Here is an 18,677-nt window from a genome sequence, read left to right as displayed (position 1 = left end):
TTTTACTTTACTTTACTTTTTACTTTACTTTACTTTTTAAGATTTATTTATCCAAGAGAAAAGGAGAGAAGGAGTGTGCACACCTAGGTGGAGGGGCAGAGGGAATGGGAGCAGACTCCCGGCTGAGTACAGAGCCAGATAAGGGGCTTGATCCCAGGACCCTGAGATCCTGACCTGAACTGAAATTAAGAGTTGGCCACTGAGCCAGGCATCCTGACTTTTGTCCTTTTAAAACAGAAAATTTTGTAGAATCACTTGCAGTAGGCCCATTTGATTACTAAGAATTTTAAATGTTTGAGAGAAAATTCTCTTTAAAGACACAAGGGCAAAATCAGTGGCCCATCTCTTCCTTGTTTGTTAGGTCTCCTTGATTCTAAAGAGCATATATTTAAACAGATTCTAGGTCAGAAATATCACTCAGTAAAGATGTTAGCATTTATGTGTATTTTAGAATTTTATTTTTTATTTTTATTTTTTTTTAATTTTTAAAAAAATTTTTATTTATTTATGATAGTCACACAGAGAGAGAGAGAAGCAGAGACATAGGCAGAGGGAGAAGCAGGCTCCATGCACCGGGAGCCCAACGTGGGATTCGATCCCGGGTCTCCAGGATCATGCCCCGGGCCAAAGGCAGGCGCTAAACCGCTGCGCCACCCAGGGATCCCTGTATTTTAGAATTTTAATGGATGTTTTCAGTGTTTGCCCCATGTACTTTATATGTTCTGAAATACAATCACTATAGGCTCTTTACAAAAAAAAAATTTTTTTTAATAAAATTTTTTTTGGTTTTTGTTTGCATTATTATTCCTGATTCAAAGATAACCATTTGATTGATTTCCTTTTCCTTTTTTTTTTTTTTTTTTAATTTAAATTTTAGGTAGTTGACATACAGTGGAATAATAATTGGTTTCTGGAGTAGAATTCAATGATTCCTCACTTAATATGACACCCAGTGCTTGTCATAACAATTGCCCTCCTTAATACCCACCACCCATCTAGCCCATTCCCTGTTCAAATTCCTCCATCAACCCTCCGTTTGTTCTCTATTGTTAAGAGGCTCTTGTTTCCCTCTCCTTTTTACTTCCCCCCCTTCCTTTTTCTTCCCCCCCTTTCCTTTTCCCCCTTCTTTTTTAAATTCCACATGTGAGTGAGATCACATGGTATTTATCTTTCTCTGACCAACTTATTTTTTTCTAAAAATTTTATTCATTCAGGAGAGACACAGTGAGAGGCAGAGACACACAGGCAGAGGAAGAAGCAGGCTCCCCATGGGGAGCCCTATACCGGACTTGACCCAGGGACTCTGGGATCATGCCCTGAGCTAAAGGCAGACACTCAACCGCTGAGCCATCCACTCATCCCCAGTTTTGATTTTTTAAAAAGCAATCCATGCTTTGGAAATGAACATGTTGAAAAGTTACATAATTTAATAAAAATGTAGGATAGTGATAATATATTAGGTTGAAAGCTGTTTTGGGGAACCTATAAAATAGGACCTTATGGCAAACAAAATTTGCAGATTCTCTTTATGAAATACTCTAATGCATTAGTCATTTTAGGGCTATTTCATAAAATACAAGAAGAAATTTTCAGTAGGTATTAATAAAAGGTGGTTTGTGTAGTAGGTCACTCAACAAATATTTATTGATAGGAGTTTGGATGTACAGAGGTGTGCAGGTGGTTATTGTGTTGTCTATGCTGTGTAGAAACTACAATTGTCATTTTGCCAGTAGAGGAAGATCTATTAATCTTATAAAATATGAATTACAGGCCCTTAATATTTCTGAATAGTATTTCTCAGTAGTAAGTGGTTGTTAATGTGTTCCTTAGATTACCTTTCATTTGCCTATACAGGCAAGATTTATTTAAATGAATGCAGGACCTGCATTTCATGAAGAGAACCTGATGGAGCTATAGCTGGGGACATTGTGGGAATTTAGGCCTTAGGTGTAGAAACTACATGATTTGATAGTTAGACTTATCAAATGGCAACAAGAAGCACATTTTCTTACAAAGGTATATGTAGAGGGATCCCTGGGTGGCGCAGCGGTTTGGCGCCTGCCTTTGGCCCAGGGCACGATCCTGGAGACCTGGGATCGAATCCCACGTCGGGCTCCCGGTGCATGGAGCCTGCTTCTCCCTCTGCCTGTGTCTCTGCCTCTCTCTCTCTCTCTGTGACTATCATAAATAAAAAATTAAAAAAAAAAGGTATATGTAGAGTCTAGACTAGGTAGTAGTATCATGAACCTAATTGAGTATAATTTTCTGAGTTTTGTTGACTTCTCTGGCATCTTCTAACTGCAGTTATATTTATTTTTCAGAACCTATCAATTAGAGGTGTTTCTAAAAATGTATATATTAGATTGGTATGTGAAGGCTGGGTACCTTTAAAAAGATTGAAGGAAGAGGGGGATAAATTACCTCTACAGATAGTTACAGTGAGATGCATGGAAATACTTTAAATATAGAATAAAAAAAAAAAAACCAGTAAGATGTGGTATAATTCTCTTGGAGGAAAGCTGAGAGGAGGAGTCTTCAGAAGCAGTAAATGAAAAATGTATCCTGGATTTAAAGAGATTCACAGTACACCCATGTATATTATTTTTAACTTAAATGTCAGATACTGCCTCCATTTTAAAATGTAGAAATTAAAGTTGGTGACTTTTCTTAAGATTTTAAGGTATTTTTTGTGTTAATAAAACTATTATTAATAGATGTTTCATCTAGATATATAGCCAGTATTGTATCTTAAGGCATCGTAGAAGAATTCCTCGCTCTACAAGCTCAGCCTTCTGATTCTGATACAAGGTCTTCTTTAAAGATTTATTGAGTCTAGTATAAACTAAAAATATTAAGATTTCTAAAATGAAGATATTTAATATTTTGCTTCAAGTAAATGAAGTTGACCTTGAACAATTTGGGTTTGAACTGTATGGATCCATTTATATGCAGATTTTTTCGATAAATATGGTTATTTTCATTAAATGTGGTATATATTTTCTTTCCTCTAGCTATATTGTAGAATATAGTAATATAACATGTGTGGTCAGCAGTAGGCTATTGAGCTTTTGGGAAGTCAAAAATTACATGTGGATTTTCACTTGTGTGAGGAGTTGGTCCCCTTAGCCCCTGCAATATTAAAGGGTCAACTGTACTTGACCACAGGGAGTTGGGAGTAAGGAAATAGAGTTAGGAAAAGAAATACCAGAATGGATATTTTATATATTGTACAGCATTGTTAGTAGGGGGGAGATTTCCTTAGAGCACATTCTCCAGGGGAAAAAACACCCCAATTATATTCTACTTAATTGTTTGAAGTACTTACATAATGCATTTTAGGCTAGGTGGTCTTTATTGTATCATTTTATAAAATGGAATTTAGTCTTTTTAAGACTTTTCGTTTTAGTATATACTAAATAATAGTTCGAATACTATTAAAATATGCCAGAGATAAACTGAGGTACTGTTATGTATGTATGTGGTTTTGATTTTTTCTCCTTGGTTTTTTTTTTTTTTTTTTCCAGAGCGCTGCTGCTACAGCTGCTACCTTGGCACTCCCTGCAGGTGTGACTCCTGTTCAACAGATACTAACAAATTCAGGTAATTAGGAATAACGGAACCATTATTTATATGTATAACTCAGAAAATTGTACCATCTAGTCTTTGTTTGAGCCTCACTGCAAGACAAAATCAGTATTTCTTTTACCATTTAGCTTAGGTTATTAAAATAAGATTGACTATTACATCACATTAGATGATAGTTATTGTTAAGGATGGAGTAGAAAAGATGAAAATTGCACTTGAGCTTTTGATTTATGAATGAGAATCCTATTATCGAATGAAGTATGATTATATAGAAATACTTACTTACATAGATTTTTGCTAAACACATTTAACCTGCCAAACAACTTGACTCATTTGAATGAATTTGTGATATCAGACTAAATCCTATAATACTTTATTGCATTCTGTTTTATGTACTATCTCTGCATAGACAGACAAAATTTACTTGTGATTTTTTGGCATATTAATGTTGGAAGAATTTATGTGGCTTTTAAGTTGTAATTTTAATTAGAGAATTTCTTGTTATTTTGTTAACAAAATTATTTTTTATAAGTTTTTTTTTTTTTAAGATTGTATTTATTCATGAGAGACAGAGAAAGGGACAGTGACATAGACTGAGGGAGGAGAAGCAGGCTTCATGCAGAGAGCCCGATGTGGGACTCGATCCCCTGATTCTGGGACCACGCCCTGAGCCAGAGGAGCCGTGAGCTAAACTACTGAGCCACCCAGGCGTCTCGTTAATAAAATTCTAAATTTGTAAAGCACTAACTAGAGGTTTATCTTGCTACATATTTTATTAATATATAATTGTTGCTTTTTAATTAATTGAAGATTCTGCATCATCTAAGACAACAAAGAGAGGGATTCACTTCTCTATGTTTAAGCCAGGCATATACTTAGTATTATGTGGCAATGGTAATTGGCTCAGCATTTTCTTTTTGTTAAGCATTTTGAAGCTAAGTACCGTGTGCTCTGGCTCAAGGTATTAATGAACTGTTTATACTTTCATGTCTTTAAAGCTTTAAAAAGAAACAGCTCCTGAAACATCTGATCTTACTTAGCTGCTTTTGCATGACTCCTAACATGTTAATAAAGATAACTTAAACTTCTAATCAATTCTCATTATCTGTTGTTAAAATTTTATTGGAAAAGAGCTTTCTAAGGATAGCAAGTAAGGAAAAACATTTTAAGCAATGTATTTGAACAATGGAGGGAAGTAAGAGAAGGTAAGGATTATGGTTTACTGTGTATGGGAGCCTTTAATTGCTAGACTTCTTGCTTGATCATTTCCAGGGCATTTTGGTGGCTTGACATTCATTATGAATTCATTTATTTTGAGATGGTCACTGCTAAAATGGTAACTTGTAATGTATACTTTTTGCTTCAGGCCAGCTTCTTCAAGTAGTCAGAGCAGCCAATGGTGCCCAGTATATCTTTCAGCCTCAGCAGTCAGTGGTTCTTCAACAACAAGTTATACCACAAATGCAGCCTGGTGGAGTACAGGCTCCTGTTATACAACAGGTAATAGAATAATAAATTATGAGCATCATGATGGGGTTCTTTTTTCTTCTTCTGTGTGAACTCTGGGAGATTTCCTTCCCCCTTTCCCATGGCTTTATATGAGCTCTTAGACTGTTCTCCAATGCTGTACATCCTGTCATTGTAAATTCCTCCTGCATGCGTCACAGCTTAACTTTACATTCAATATATTTAAGACTAAATTGTTGTTATCCCTGCTTATCTTTCATTATCCCTCTGAACGTGCTTTTCTATCAGTGGCATCACACTTGATGCAGCCTCCTAAGCCTCCAAGTATTGCGTTCATTCAACAAGTATTTAATACTGTGTTGGCTATGTGTCAGGGTCTTTGCAAGGGACTAGAGATTTAGGAATGAACATGGAAGACATGAATCTAGTTTCATGAAGCTTATGCATTTTCTGAAAGTGGGTGTGTGGGAACCCCCACTTCCCTTACCTTTAATATTGCAAAGTACCATGAAATCCTACCAATTCTTAATAGTTCCTTTCTTTCAGAATGCAGTTTTAACATGTTTGCAGTTCCTTAATATTGGAAACTAGTTTTCTTAGACTCTCATCATTTTCTAAGTTCATGCTTTCGTAATTTCCTACTTAAAATACTATTATTATTCTCTCAATAGTATATATTACTATATATATAATGTTAATGTGTGTGTATTTGTATATATAAAGTACCATATATTCTCTCAATTGATTTTCCTTACTCTAATCTTGGGCTTCCTAACTTGTTACTCTATTTTATAGTTATTCTAAAAATCTTAAATTTTTTTAGTGACTTCCCCATTGCCTATTGGAAAAAGTCTAAACTCCTCAGCATGGTTAATAGGATCTTTGTTTTTTGTGGATCTTATTTTTTAATCTCTTCAGCTTTAATTCTTGTCATGCTTCCAGTTATCTGCTTCAGCTGCTGTTTAGATCAGCTAAACTTTTAAATACTTGTAAACCTACCTCTGTGCTGACTGTTAAGCTCTTGTCCTGTAAGGACAAAGAGGAAAGAGAAATGGTTATTTATTAAAGAATTTAGGTACTTTAAAAAAGGAGACATATAAATATGTAATGTCCATGTTATAGTATGATGATAGAGATAAGATCGGAGAAGCATTTATCTAGTCAGTTTACAGCTTCCCAGATGTTCACTTGATGTTATTCTTCTACTTAGAATGTCATTTGGTCTTCCTTCTAGCAGCTCTCTTTACTCCCATCAAACAAAGCCACCGAGGGGATCGGGATCCCTGGGTGGCTCAGTGGTTTGGCTCCTGCCTTTGGCCCAGGGCATGGTCCTGGAGTCCCGGGATCGAGTACCGCGTCGGGCTCCCAGCATGGAGCCTGCTTCTCCCTCCTCCTGTGTCTCTGCCTCTGTCTCTCTCTCTGTGTCTATCATAATAAATAAATAAACAAACAAACACATACATACATACATGCCACCGAATGGAAAAGCCTGGCTAATCTTCCAAGCACAAAAGAACACAAGTATTACCTACTAAGAAGGCTTCCCTGACCATACCTTGTCCCTCAAGCTGAATTTAGTCCTCTCTCCTGTTTTCAGAGCACCATATCATACTTGTATTACACCTTCTACCTTTTGAGTTGTGTTACTGTTTTGTCTATTGCACCATTAATCCGTAAACTTCTTAAACAAAATACTGTCTTATTTTGCATTTCTTGAACCTAAAGGCAAGTAATTGCCATTTGCTGTTTTTTTTATAACTAGGTATTCTCTTTTTATTTATTAACTTATTAATACATATAAATATGTTTATTGTAAAATATATATTTGTTAGTATGTACTTTTTGAGTTATGGTTTACTTTAGAATTCTAGCTATAAAAGCTGAAAGGAACTATAGAAATCATCTGATCTGGTGTAGTTGGATGGTTAGAATCAGCTGGGGAAGCTTTTATTTATTTATTTATTTATTTATTTATTTTTGTTTATTTTTATTTTTATTGATTTATGATAGTCAGAGAGAGAGAGAGAGAGAGAGAGAGGCAGAGACACAGGCAGAGGGAGAAGCAGGCTCCATGCACCGGGAGCCCGACGTGGGATTCGATCCCGGGTCTCCAGGATCGCGCCCTGGGCCGAAGGCAGGCGCCAAACCGCTGCGCCACCCAGGGATCCCTGGGGAAGCTTTTAATGATTAGATTTCAGTGGCATGTGGCTCAGGTCATGGTCCCAAAGTCCTGGGATGAGTCCTGCATTGGGAGCCTGCTTCTTCCTCTGCCTGCCACTCCCCACGCTTGTGCGCATATGTGTGCGAGCATTCTCTCTGTCAAATAAATAAATAAAATCTTTTTAAAAAATTAAAAAATAAATGATTAGATTTCATCTCACATGAATTAAATCAGAATATTGTGGGTCCAAGTACCAGTATTTTTAAGCTACCAGATGGTTGTAATTTTTAGTCAGGGTTGAGAACCATTGATTCTAGTCTAACAGTGAAGTGGCAAAAGCCAAGGGAGGTTAAATGACATGCCTCTGCTACATCTCAGTCTGGGATCTGAGACAAAACTAGGACCCAAGACTTCACATTTTCAGTGCAATGATTTCCACAGGGAGGCAGTGTAACATAATAATTACAGCAAAAATCAGAAAGCGTGGGTTAAAATTTCACATCATAGTGACTATGAGCTTGGCAAGTAAATGAACCTGTTCATACATCAAGGAAATAAATGAATCATATGTGTAACTCTTGGTTTGGAATTTTCCATGTACATAACAAGTGCTCAATAAATAATTATTTTCAGAAAATCTTTTTTTTCCTTAAGAACTTTGAAAGGTAAAATGAAAATAGGATCAGTATACTAGTTAAACATTCCTTTTATGCTTTGGTGGTTTTAACTGAAAGAGATGTGGCCATTTTTCGTGATTCTTCAGCATTTATGCCTGTTTCTTCATATTATATCATGAAACTGAGCCTACTGTTCCTCTTAACTAGTTTCTAATATGGGTTTCTTTTGCCTCAGGTACTGGCCCCTCTTCCTGGAGGGATTTCACCACAGACAGGTGTCATCATTCAGCCACAACAAATCTTATTTACAGGAAATAAGACTCAAGTTATACCTACAACAGTGGCTGCCCCTACACCGGCACAAGCACAGATAACTGCAACTGGCCAACAGCAGCCACAGACCCAGCCTGCTCAGCCACAGGCTCCGCTGGTGCTACAGGTTGATGGAACTGGGGACACATCATCTGAAGAAGATGAAGATGAAGAAGAAGACTATGATGATGAGGAAGAAGAAGACAAAGAGAAAGATGGAGCTGAAGATGGGCAGGTAGAAGAAGTAAGTTTATAGTCAAAGACTTGAAATGAGAAACTACTCAATCATTTCTTTTACTTGGTGCCAAACTGATGAATTATATTCTATTTTTTCAGAGGCTATTAAGGTGTTACACAATATAGGATTTTATTTTATTTTTTTTTTTAATTTTTTTTTAATATAGGATTTTAAATACGAAGTTGGATTGTTGTAACCTAGTAAGGTTTTTAGATGGTTCTGGTTGTACTTATCATCATAGAATACTGTTTCATATACCTGGTAATAAAAAATAAATGTATATTGAATTGAGTTGTATTTATAAAGGGGGTGGACACAATGCAAGTAATTCTAATTTTCTGGCTTATGCATTCATGCTGTGATTCAAACACAAGACATTGGTAGATAAAATGAGGTTGTTTGCTTCAATAATTAAAAAAGATACAGCAACATCTGGGAAGAGAGGACACTTGAGGAAAAAGCTAAATGTAACAGACTTATTCATGAATAACTTTCTTTTGGTCTGTATTCTGTACCAGTTCCTTACATCACTTTATCTACTCCTAGTCCCTGTCATGAGTTAAGCAAACCATCCTTTGTTATTCATCCTTATATATTTCTAGAAGCATATAAATATATCTTTGTTTTCCTCAGTGTTCCTGCTTAGTTACTTGTGTTCAATATGTTTGTCTTAACCATAGTTTTTGTTCAATGCTTTCTACAACTTAAGATGTAATTTTATCTTAGTACAAAGTTCTTTATATCTAATGTTCTTAAGTATTGTTTTACTAAATATTGAATAAATACAAATGAATAAAAAATATTTTAAGATCAAAACACCCTTAAGTCCATATCTAGTTAAAAGTAATCCCATTATGGGGCACTGGGTGGCTCGGTCAGTTAAGGTCCTACTTTTGATTTTGGCCCAGGTCATGATCTCAGGGTTGTAGGATGGAGCCCCACATCAAGCTCCACACTCAGTGCAGAGTTTGCTTTTGAGATTGTCTCTCCATTTCCCTCTTCCCCTACCCCTGCTCCTGAATGCTCCCTCTAAATAGATAAATAAATAAAATCTTTAAAATACATATAACAATCCCATTATTTTATTAAAGTACCCTGAGTACCTTGCCCCAATCCCCATCCTCCTCCTGTCATCAGAGTAACCATGCTTATGAATTCTGTGTTTATCATTAACTTGCCTTTATGTTTACTATCTGTATTTATATTCCTGAAGAGCAATGTTTAGTTTTGAATGCCCATTTATAAAACAAATGGGATAATTCTGTTATTCTTCTGCATGTTGATTGCTTTTTTTATCCCTTAGAATACTATTTCTGAGGTTCATCTCAGTTGCATATACTGTAATTATTTTCACTATTGAATATACCATATTTGGTTTCTCCATTTTTTTTTTTTTTTTTTTTTTAATGATGTGATGGGCATTAGGGTTGTTTCTATTTGTTTACTCTTAACGGTTATAACATATTTTGGAGTATGTCTTCTGGGGACACATATGCATAACTTTCTTTTAAGGGTTATACCTAACCATTGAATTACTGGATTCTAAGGCATCCATATTTTCAACTTTACAATAAAATGCCAAACTATTGTGCTAATATGTCTTCACTGATACTTGATATTGTCAAGCTTCTTAATTTTTGCAGGTCTGATAGATAGAAAATGGTGTTTCCATTTAGTTTTAATTTGAATACTAATGAGATTTAGCATCTTTGATTCTTTCATGTTTTCTATAGGCAATCAGATATTAAAAATGACTGCTTTTCTTGCTTCATTGGCTCAGCCTTCTGGAACAATATTGATTAGAAATACCAGGCACCCTTACCTTGTTCTTAGGGGCCCTTCTGTGATTCACTATTAAATATAATGTTTACTATAGGCTTTTTATGAACATCTTTTTATCAGGTTAAAGAAGTTCCCTTTATTCAAATTAACTAAGAGCTTTGCTTTGATTTTTAAAATCTAAATGAATGTTGAATTTTGTTAAATACTTTCTGCAACTGTTAGATAATCATACAATTTCTTATCCTTAATGTGTTATTTAATACCTAATTGTGTTAGTTGGTTTTCTACTTATAACCACTTTTGTATTTGTTGGATAGCACTACTTAGTCATTCTGTATTACTCTTTTTATAAATTGCTGAATTCACTTTGTTTAGGACTTTTCCTGTATATTCATGTACTGTCTGTGATTTTCTGTTCTCATACTCGTACTAGGTTTTCAGGTTTATGATAGCATTATAAAAATATTGGCAAGTGTTCTGTCTTCCTTGGACTTTTTTTTTTTTTTTAAGATATACTTAATTCTGGGAATATTTGTTAAAGTATGCTGCTAAGAATATCTGATTCTGGTAATGTCCTTACTCTGTTCAAGTATTGTTTCTTTTTGAGACAATTTGGATAAGTTTTATTATTCTAGGACTATATATGTAGATTTTGAAATTAACATAAAGTTAATGATAATCATCTTTTTGATTCCAGAATCACTTGTAGTCATTCCTTTTTTAAATTCTCATTTCTGATATTTTTTCTGCCTTCTTGCTCTTTTTTTTTTGTTGAGTCTTGCAAGAGGTATGTTGATTTCATTAATGTTTTTAATAATTAACTTATAGCTTTATTCTCTAATTTCTATTTCATTAATTTTTGTTCTGACTTAACAATTTTATTTGTAGAGAATATGATCTTTGTGATGTATGCATCCTTTGAAATTGATTGAGACTTGCTCTATGCGGTCAGTGTTGCGTATGCTTCCTGTATACTTGAAAAGACTTTTTTTTTTTAATTTTTATTTTTTTATTTATTTATGATAGTCACACAGAGAGATAGAGAGAGGCAGAGACATAGGCAGAGGGAGAAGCAGGCTCCATGCACCGGGAGCCCGATGTGGGATTCGATCCCGGGTCTCCAGGATTGCACCCTGGGCCAAAGGCAGGTGCTAAACCGCTGCGCCACCCAGGGATCCCTTGAAAAGACTTTTTTTGCAGTTGTCTGATTGTCTTCTATATATGAGAATTAGATTGTTAATAGTTTTCTTTGGATATTCTATATCCTTACTAATATTTTTTGTGTGTTTACACCATCATCGATGACTGAGAGAGATGTTCAGATCTCCTACTATGATGGTGGATTTGTTCTGTCATTATGCTCTTTATATTTTGAACCTAAAAGTAGACACATATAAGCTTAAACTTACACTTTCCAGTAAATTGAGCCATTTATGATGATGTAGTTTCCTATTTTATCTCCAGTATTTTTTTTTTTTTTTTGGTCCATACAGTCTCTTTTGTATGATAGTATAGAGCCATACCAACTTTGTTTCAGTTAGAATAGCTTTCATTCTTTCCTTTCAAATTTTTTGGATCCCAAAGCTTTAGGTGTATCTTTTTTTATGTGGAATACTGCTGTGTATGCTATCATCTTACAATATTTTTACATGAGCCAAGACTATTCAGCAGGAAAAGAATGGTCTTACCAAATAGTAGCTTGGACAACTGAATATCCACATGCAAAACAGTGAAGTTGGACCCCTACCTCACACAATATACAAAATTAACTCAAAATGGGTCAAAAGACCTAAACATAAATAAGACCTAAAACTATAAAATTCTTAGAAGAAAATAGGGCAAAAGCTGAATAACACTGGGTTTGGCAATAGTTTCTTAGATATGACACCAAAAGCACAAGCAATAGAAAAAAAATAACAGATTTAATAGATTAAAAACTTGTGTGTCTCTAAGAACAATATCCAAAAAGTGAAAAGATAGCCTACAAAATAGGAGAAAATATTTGCAAATCCTCTGATAGGGGCTTATTATGCAGAATAGAAAATTTTGGAATTCAACAACTAACAAGCAACTCTATTCCAAAATGGGTAAAGGACATAAATAGACATTTCTCCAAGGAGGATATACAAATAAGCCAACAAGTATGTGAAAAGATGCTCAACATCATTAGTTATTACAGTAATGCATATATCAAAACCATAAAGAGATACCACTTCATATTTACCAGGATGGCTATAATCAAAAAAGATAAAAAAGGAAACAGATGTTGGTGAGATATGGAGAAATTGGAGCTCTTTTGCATTGCAGGTGGGAATGGAAAATAGTGTAGCTGCTGTGGAAAATGATTTGGTGGTTCCTCAAAATGTTAAGCATAAAGTTATCATATGACAGAGCAGTTCTAAGTATATGTATAAGAGAATTGAAAACTGTTACTCAAAAGCTTGTATGTGAATGTTCAAAACTGTTTACAAAATCCAAAAGATGTAAATAACCCAAATGTCTATCAATTGATGGATGGACAAATTAAAATGTGGTTTATCTGTGCAGTGGAATATTATTTAGCCATTAAAAGGAACAAAGTAGTGGTTTATGCTACAACATGGATGAGCCTCACATATTATAAATAAAAGCAGCCACACCACACGTCCTTACATATGTATACTGTATGTTTGCACTTATATGAACTATCTAGAGGTAAATATATAGTGACCAAAAAAGATTAGTGTAGGACTGGGGAGAGTAGGGATGGGAAGTGAGTGACTGCTTGATGGTAAAGGTGATGAAATTGTTGTGAAATTAGTGATGATAATTGCACACGTTATGAATGTACTAAGTATGACTGGTACACTCTAAAATGATTAAAATGGTGAATTTTATGTTATATGAATTTTATGTCAATAAATTGTTTTTACATTTACATTGATGATATCTATTTTAAATTAAAGAATATAGATACACGTGTGTGAGGTATATGCCTAGACTTAGTGTCATCTTGATTATATTCCTTTCCTCTTTTATTTTGTCGTTACCTTCTCTGTTAATTAGAAATCTATGAGTTCTATTTTTTATCTTCTCAATTAGTTGAAGTCCGGTGTAACATGGTTGGTCATTTTATGTTCTAGTTAGATCTTGACCTTTAATTTTTAATTCTCTTTGGGACTGAGCTCCCTCCTACCTCACCCCTCCCACATGTATCCTTTTAATTTCAATGCCTTAGTTATACAAGCATCTGCCATCACCATCACAATGGTAGACATGCTAATAATATAGAGTCTTGGTCCTCAGTGTGTAGACAAGCCAGAATGCTAGCCTGGTTTATAGCCCTTTTTTCCTCCTCCAACTTCACCATTGTTTTCCCTTTTACTTTTACTCTGCTGTTTCTGGTGGCACATCGTGCCATTATCACATTAAACCTTCATATTTTCTTAGATTACCTTCTAGACATCTTAAACAGTTCTTGGAGAGAGTGATCTTGTGCTGTTCGGAAAGAATGAAGGAAATAAACATCTTTTTCAGACTTAAAAGTTGTAAGCTTAACTTTTTATTTTTGATTTCTTGCTGCAATTTCAGTAAAATTGGCCCAGTTTTAACATAGCTGATTAACAGTAAATTTGTGGTATACGTGTGTGTATATGGTTCTGTCTGAATCTTCATTCTCAAAGAACATCAAGGTCATTGTATTTCTTTTCCTTGAATATTAGAAGGACCTTTTTCTAATAATACATGAAATATAAATAAATACTCTTCTTTCTTATTTGTAGGAGCCCCTCAACAGTGAAGATGATGTGAGTGATGAGGAAGGACAGGAACTCTTTGATACAGAAAATGTTGTTGTATGCCAATATGATAAGGTAAGGATTTTATCAGGTTACTGATTTTTTTTTCTGATGTAATTTCTTCTATCTTTTCTACCTTGTTCAACATTTTGGCAGCTGATTGATGCCTCTTATGTTCAGTATAAACCAGATGATTGTAAACATTGTTATAGTTTAGTAGATTACTTTAATAAAATGAGAAATTAATAGTATAGCTTTACATTTGAAAAATGTTATGAATGATAAGAGGAGAGGTAGGCATTTTTTCAATTTACACTGTCTCCCAACTTACAAAGTAAACAGTCATTTTGGGGTTATCGTTTAACATTATTAACCCAGCTGTTTTCCATTTAGTTTCAACCAGCTCAAAACTAAAAGGATTTAATTGAATGTTGTCACTTTTTTTTCATTACTAAGAGGAGAAATAGGGCAGTAAACAAGACTGTTAACTAACATGTTTTTACTGAAAATCAGTTTAAAAATTATTTAGCTCTACTGTATTTTTGGTAGCATTAGGTATTTTTAAACTAGATCTGTGAGAATTAGCTATTGGATTCTTGTTTTCCTAATTCTTAAAAAAAGTGCTGCTTTCCAAGTATTTTTATTACAGTTATTGGCATTATTGTTGAGATTTAGTTATGTATTGAAACATTTAATTTGTAATAAAATTATTTTCTATGATCATTAAATTTATAATCTACAAATTATATTGCATTTGTAATTTAACTTGAACAGTAGTCATTACCAAATGATGAAAACCCTAACAGAAGCCATTGGGCTTTTGTTTGTAAGCACTACTCATTCACTAAATAAATACTTACCAAGTATTTGTTATTAAGCATGTGCCAGGAATTGGAGCTATAGTCATGATCATACAAAATTTGTGCCTTACATGAATTTCCTTTACAAATGATGAAAATCTTACACTTGTGTTGTTATTTATAGAAATGAAACTTCTAAGTTACCATGCTTATTGCATATAAATAGCCATATTTATTGGAAATAGATCTATAGGGAAATGTCAAAACAATTTATTTTGTAATGAAAAGGTAAAGTCAAACCAGTTACTTACAGTAACTGTAACAGGATTACAGAATAAAGTCAGTGAGGTCATTCATAAACATAATTATCAGAGCATCCACTTTTGTACTGTGTGAATTTTGGGTGAGCATTATTAAAACCTTATATCAGGGACATTATAATAAATGTAATAATTTCTTGTTATACTTTTGTAGTGGAAGAGTGTAATGTTAAAATAGATACCAATAAACCTTTGTTGTCAGGAAATCTCAAAGGAACCTCATGCAACCAAAATATCTAGAACATAGTTTCATGATGATAAGATGTCAGATTTATCAGGCAAGAGAGACCTTTACCCTTAGGTAGATTGAAGAACATACTTCTGAGTATTTTCACATTGTAAGATGGGTTGTATTATTCTCTGGTACAAATTGTACACATAACATTTTAAATGTTAAAATTGGTTTGTTTTGCTCCTAGAGACTTTTTAAAGTTTTAAGCAGAAATTGAAATAGTTTTAAGTAGTATGTTAAACAATAAACAATTTTAAAATTCGCAGAGATCTAATTTTTAGAATCAGATGAGTTCTGGAGGGCTGGACTTGATGTTTTAGTCAATAATAAAGAATCCTTGTGTTCTATGAATGGTTAAAATGGGGTTGGATATGGTTTGAGCCAACTTGAATTTTACGATTTTATTTCTGAAACCTAAACTTTAGGATTTCAACAATGAGTCCATTTTAGAAACCATTATAGAAAGAATAATGAAGTTTATGTTGCCAATCAAATCAAAATTGTAGTTAAACCTAATAATGAAACAGAGTTCTCCCTTTTATGGATAGATAAGGACTGATGGCATCAATTGTGGAGGCTTCAGCCTTAATTATTGGTAATTTTACTTAATATGTTTGTCATTAGGAAATTTAAGAGCCCTTTCTTCTGAAGTGCTGAGTATGTGGATTGTTTGATCCTGAAACTTTTCTTCATTTGCTTTTTGCAAGTTGTCATGCAGCAGGATACAATCAGTTTCTTTACTTGTCTGGGGAATTCTCTTTCCTGGCTACTTACCACTTTCTTGCTTGTATAATCCCATTGTCTTTCAAGTTGTAGTCACTCATTTCATGATGGAAATAAATTTGTGTGCCCATTTTTGGATAGATACTATTTTTTCTGTAGGGAGTCAAAGAAAAGAGAAAGAGGTCTTTCACTCAACAAACAGAGTGTCTGTGATGTCCCACGGTACTGTACTAGGAAGTTCAGATAAACTAGTGAACAAAATAAAGCAATCCCTGCCATTGGGAAGTTTAGTCAAGGGAGACAGATGGTAAAATGTAAAAAATAAATAAATAATTACGGTATGTTAGAAGCTGATAATTGGTAGGAAAGGGAGACAGTTACAGTTTTTAAAAGGTTAGTCTTGTTAGATCTTTTAGGAAGATGACATTTGAACAAAGCCTTGAAGAGAGTTAGCCTTGTCGTTATCTGGTAACAGAGCCTGTCTATTGTATGTGAGAGGTGGCATGGATACCAGATGTAAGGGAAGGGACATATAGTTAGCAGATTAATAAGTTAGGAGGTAAGTGGGGCAGGTGATATGGAAGTTTGTGAAGACTTGGTCTCTTATCAGTGAATTTGGAAGTTACTGGAAGGTTTCAAATAGATGTAGTATCACGTACATTGTAATTCTAACAGGATTACTTTGCCTTCTTCAAGAGCAGATTGTGTGAAGGAAGCAGAGGTTGAAACAAGGAGACTAACAGGAATATTGTAGTAATCCAAGTGTGATAATGGTAAGTTAGGCCCAGGGGAGTAGCATTGGAAATGGTGAGAAGCAGCTAAATCTTGGATATGTTTTGAAGGAGAATGAGCAGGATTTTCTAACTCTTTTTGGATATGTGGTTGAAAAGAAAAAAGGAATCAAGAATGATTCCAAGATTTTTTGATGAGGAACCAGAAGGAAGAATGGAGAGGCCATCAACTCAGATGGGAAAGGCTGAAAGATGGAGCAGGTTTGGCTGAGGAAAGTGATCGGTTTTGAACATAAGTTTAGTTTTATTTATTTATTTATTTATTTATTTATTTATTTATTTATTTTTATTTATTTCAATATATGAAGTGTTGTTTGACCTTTTTTTTTTTTTTTTTTTTTTTTAAGTCCCAAAAGATAGATCAGTGAATGGTAGCTTGAAGGAAACAGATTTCATTAAGGGATAAAGTATGGGAAGACTTAAAATAGGTCCAGCATGGAATAACTTAATTTGCAGTTCTTTGCCCCCCCCACTTCTAATCATACTCAAGCAGATACTGAACAAGTTTGCCAACTGTTGTTGGCAACTCTCATGGAAATGTTGGGAGGTTAGGCCATGGAAATATTGGGAGGTTAGAGCATGGAATTTTATGAATGGGTTCTCAGAAAATATATGTAATGAACATTTCTGGATTATTATATGAAGTGGCCTGGTTTAGTAAAAGGTGTCTTGGGTTTGAGAATCTCTTTGTCACTTACTAGCAATATGTCCCTGGTCAACTCATCGAACCTATCCAAGTTATGATTATGTCTTTTGAAAATTACTTGATTTTGAAGTTCCCTTTAGATCAGAGAAGAAGGAGAACTATAGGCCCCTTCTTTAAAGATACAGAGCTTGAACTGAAAATTAAATCATGCATGGGATTTATTAGGAAAGAGAAGAAAGGTCACTTCAGTTGATTAAGTTTCTCCTTAAAACTATGAATTACGGGACGCCTGGGTGGCTTAGTGGTTGAGCATCTGCCTTTGGCTCAGGTCATGATCCCGGAGTCCTGGGATTGAGTCCCACATCGGGCTTCCTGCATGGAGCCTGCTTCTTCCTCTGCCTTTCTCTCGGTCTTTCTCATGCATAAATAAATAAAATCTTAAAAAAAAAAAAATCTGTGAATTACAAATAACTGAAAACTATAAATGAAGGTAAAGAGGGTAGTGCCCATGGTCTGGCCCAGTTTAAACACTACCCTTACCCCTTTGGCTTAATTGCAGATATACATAGTTTTTGAAATTTGTGAGTAACTGAATGATCAGCATTCCCTCAGATGTTATTTGTTAATACTGCCATGTATAAGAGTCCATGTTAGGTCTTGAGAAAACTATAAGGAATTTTACTTTGGTAGAAGAAATTTTTCATAATTGTATATACTTAGAAATGTGTTTGGAAATGCCACTGAAAATCATTAGGAGAGTGTACTTTCAGCTGATGTGATTCATACTTTTAGCTGAAGCTTTGAGGAGAACACAGTATTTTTGAATAAGGATGGTACTTCTTTTGATTGAAATACAGTCTTTGAGGAATGTGGAGGCAGGAAATGAGCTTGGAAGGTGAATTATTCCCAGGTCATTTAGAGATAGAAATGGTCAAGTAGAGATGATTGGTTAGAACTGTGCTTCTGGCAATGATGTTTATAAGATGATTAAAAGGAAGGTGAGAGTGAAGCCTGGAAATCATTTGGAAAGTTATTATAATAGATCAGGTAACAAGAGGCTAGTAATGTGGTAAATTAGAAGATAATTGGTAGCCATTGAGAAAACAGTTGCCAGGTGTCTTGTAGATAAGTAAAGTAGAATTAGAAAGTAATTAGAGGTTGGAAATCCTAGTATCAGTATGGATACTAATACTGTTGGACCATCATATTAGAAGAGTTAGCTATATA

The 18,677-nt window shown here is 34.4% G+C and overlaps 1 protein-coding gene across 2 annotated transcripts in view; it reads left to right on the top strand.

The window, feature by feature from the left end:
• Positions 1–18,677, top strand: part of GTF2A1 (general transcription factor IIA subunit 1) — a 46,597-nt gene that overhangs the window by 19,339 nt on the left and 8,581 nt on the right. For both annotated transcript variants that reach the window (XM_077910246.1, XM_077910247.1), the window contains exons 5-8: positions 3,525–3,600; positions 4,952–5,085; positions 8,066–8,386; positions 13,924–14,013. In XM_077910246.1, coding sequence (XP_077766372.1) covers positions 3,525–3,600; positions 4,952–5,085; positions 8,066–8,386; positions 13,924–14,013 — 621 coding nt within the window. The remainder of the gene's footprint in view (positions 1–3,524; positions 3,601–4,951; positions 5,086–8,065; positions 8,387–13,923; positions 14,014–18,677) is intronic.

Source organism: Canis aureus, chromosome 9 (assembly GCF_053574225.1).
Source record: "Canis aureus isolate CA01 chromosome 9, VMU_Caureus_v.1.0, whole genome shotgun sequence".
NCBI lineage: Eukaryota > Metazoa > Chordata > Mammalia > Carnivora > Canidae > Canis > Canis aureus.
Note: the sequence above shows the minus strand (reverse complement) of the source record. Positions and strands in the feature narration are given on the sequence as shown.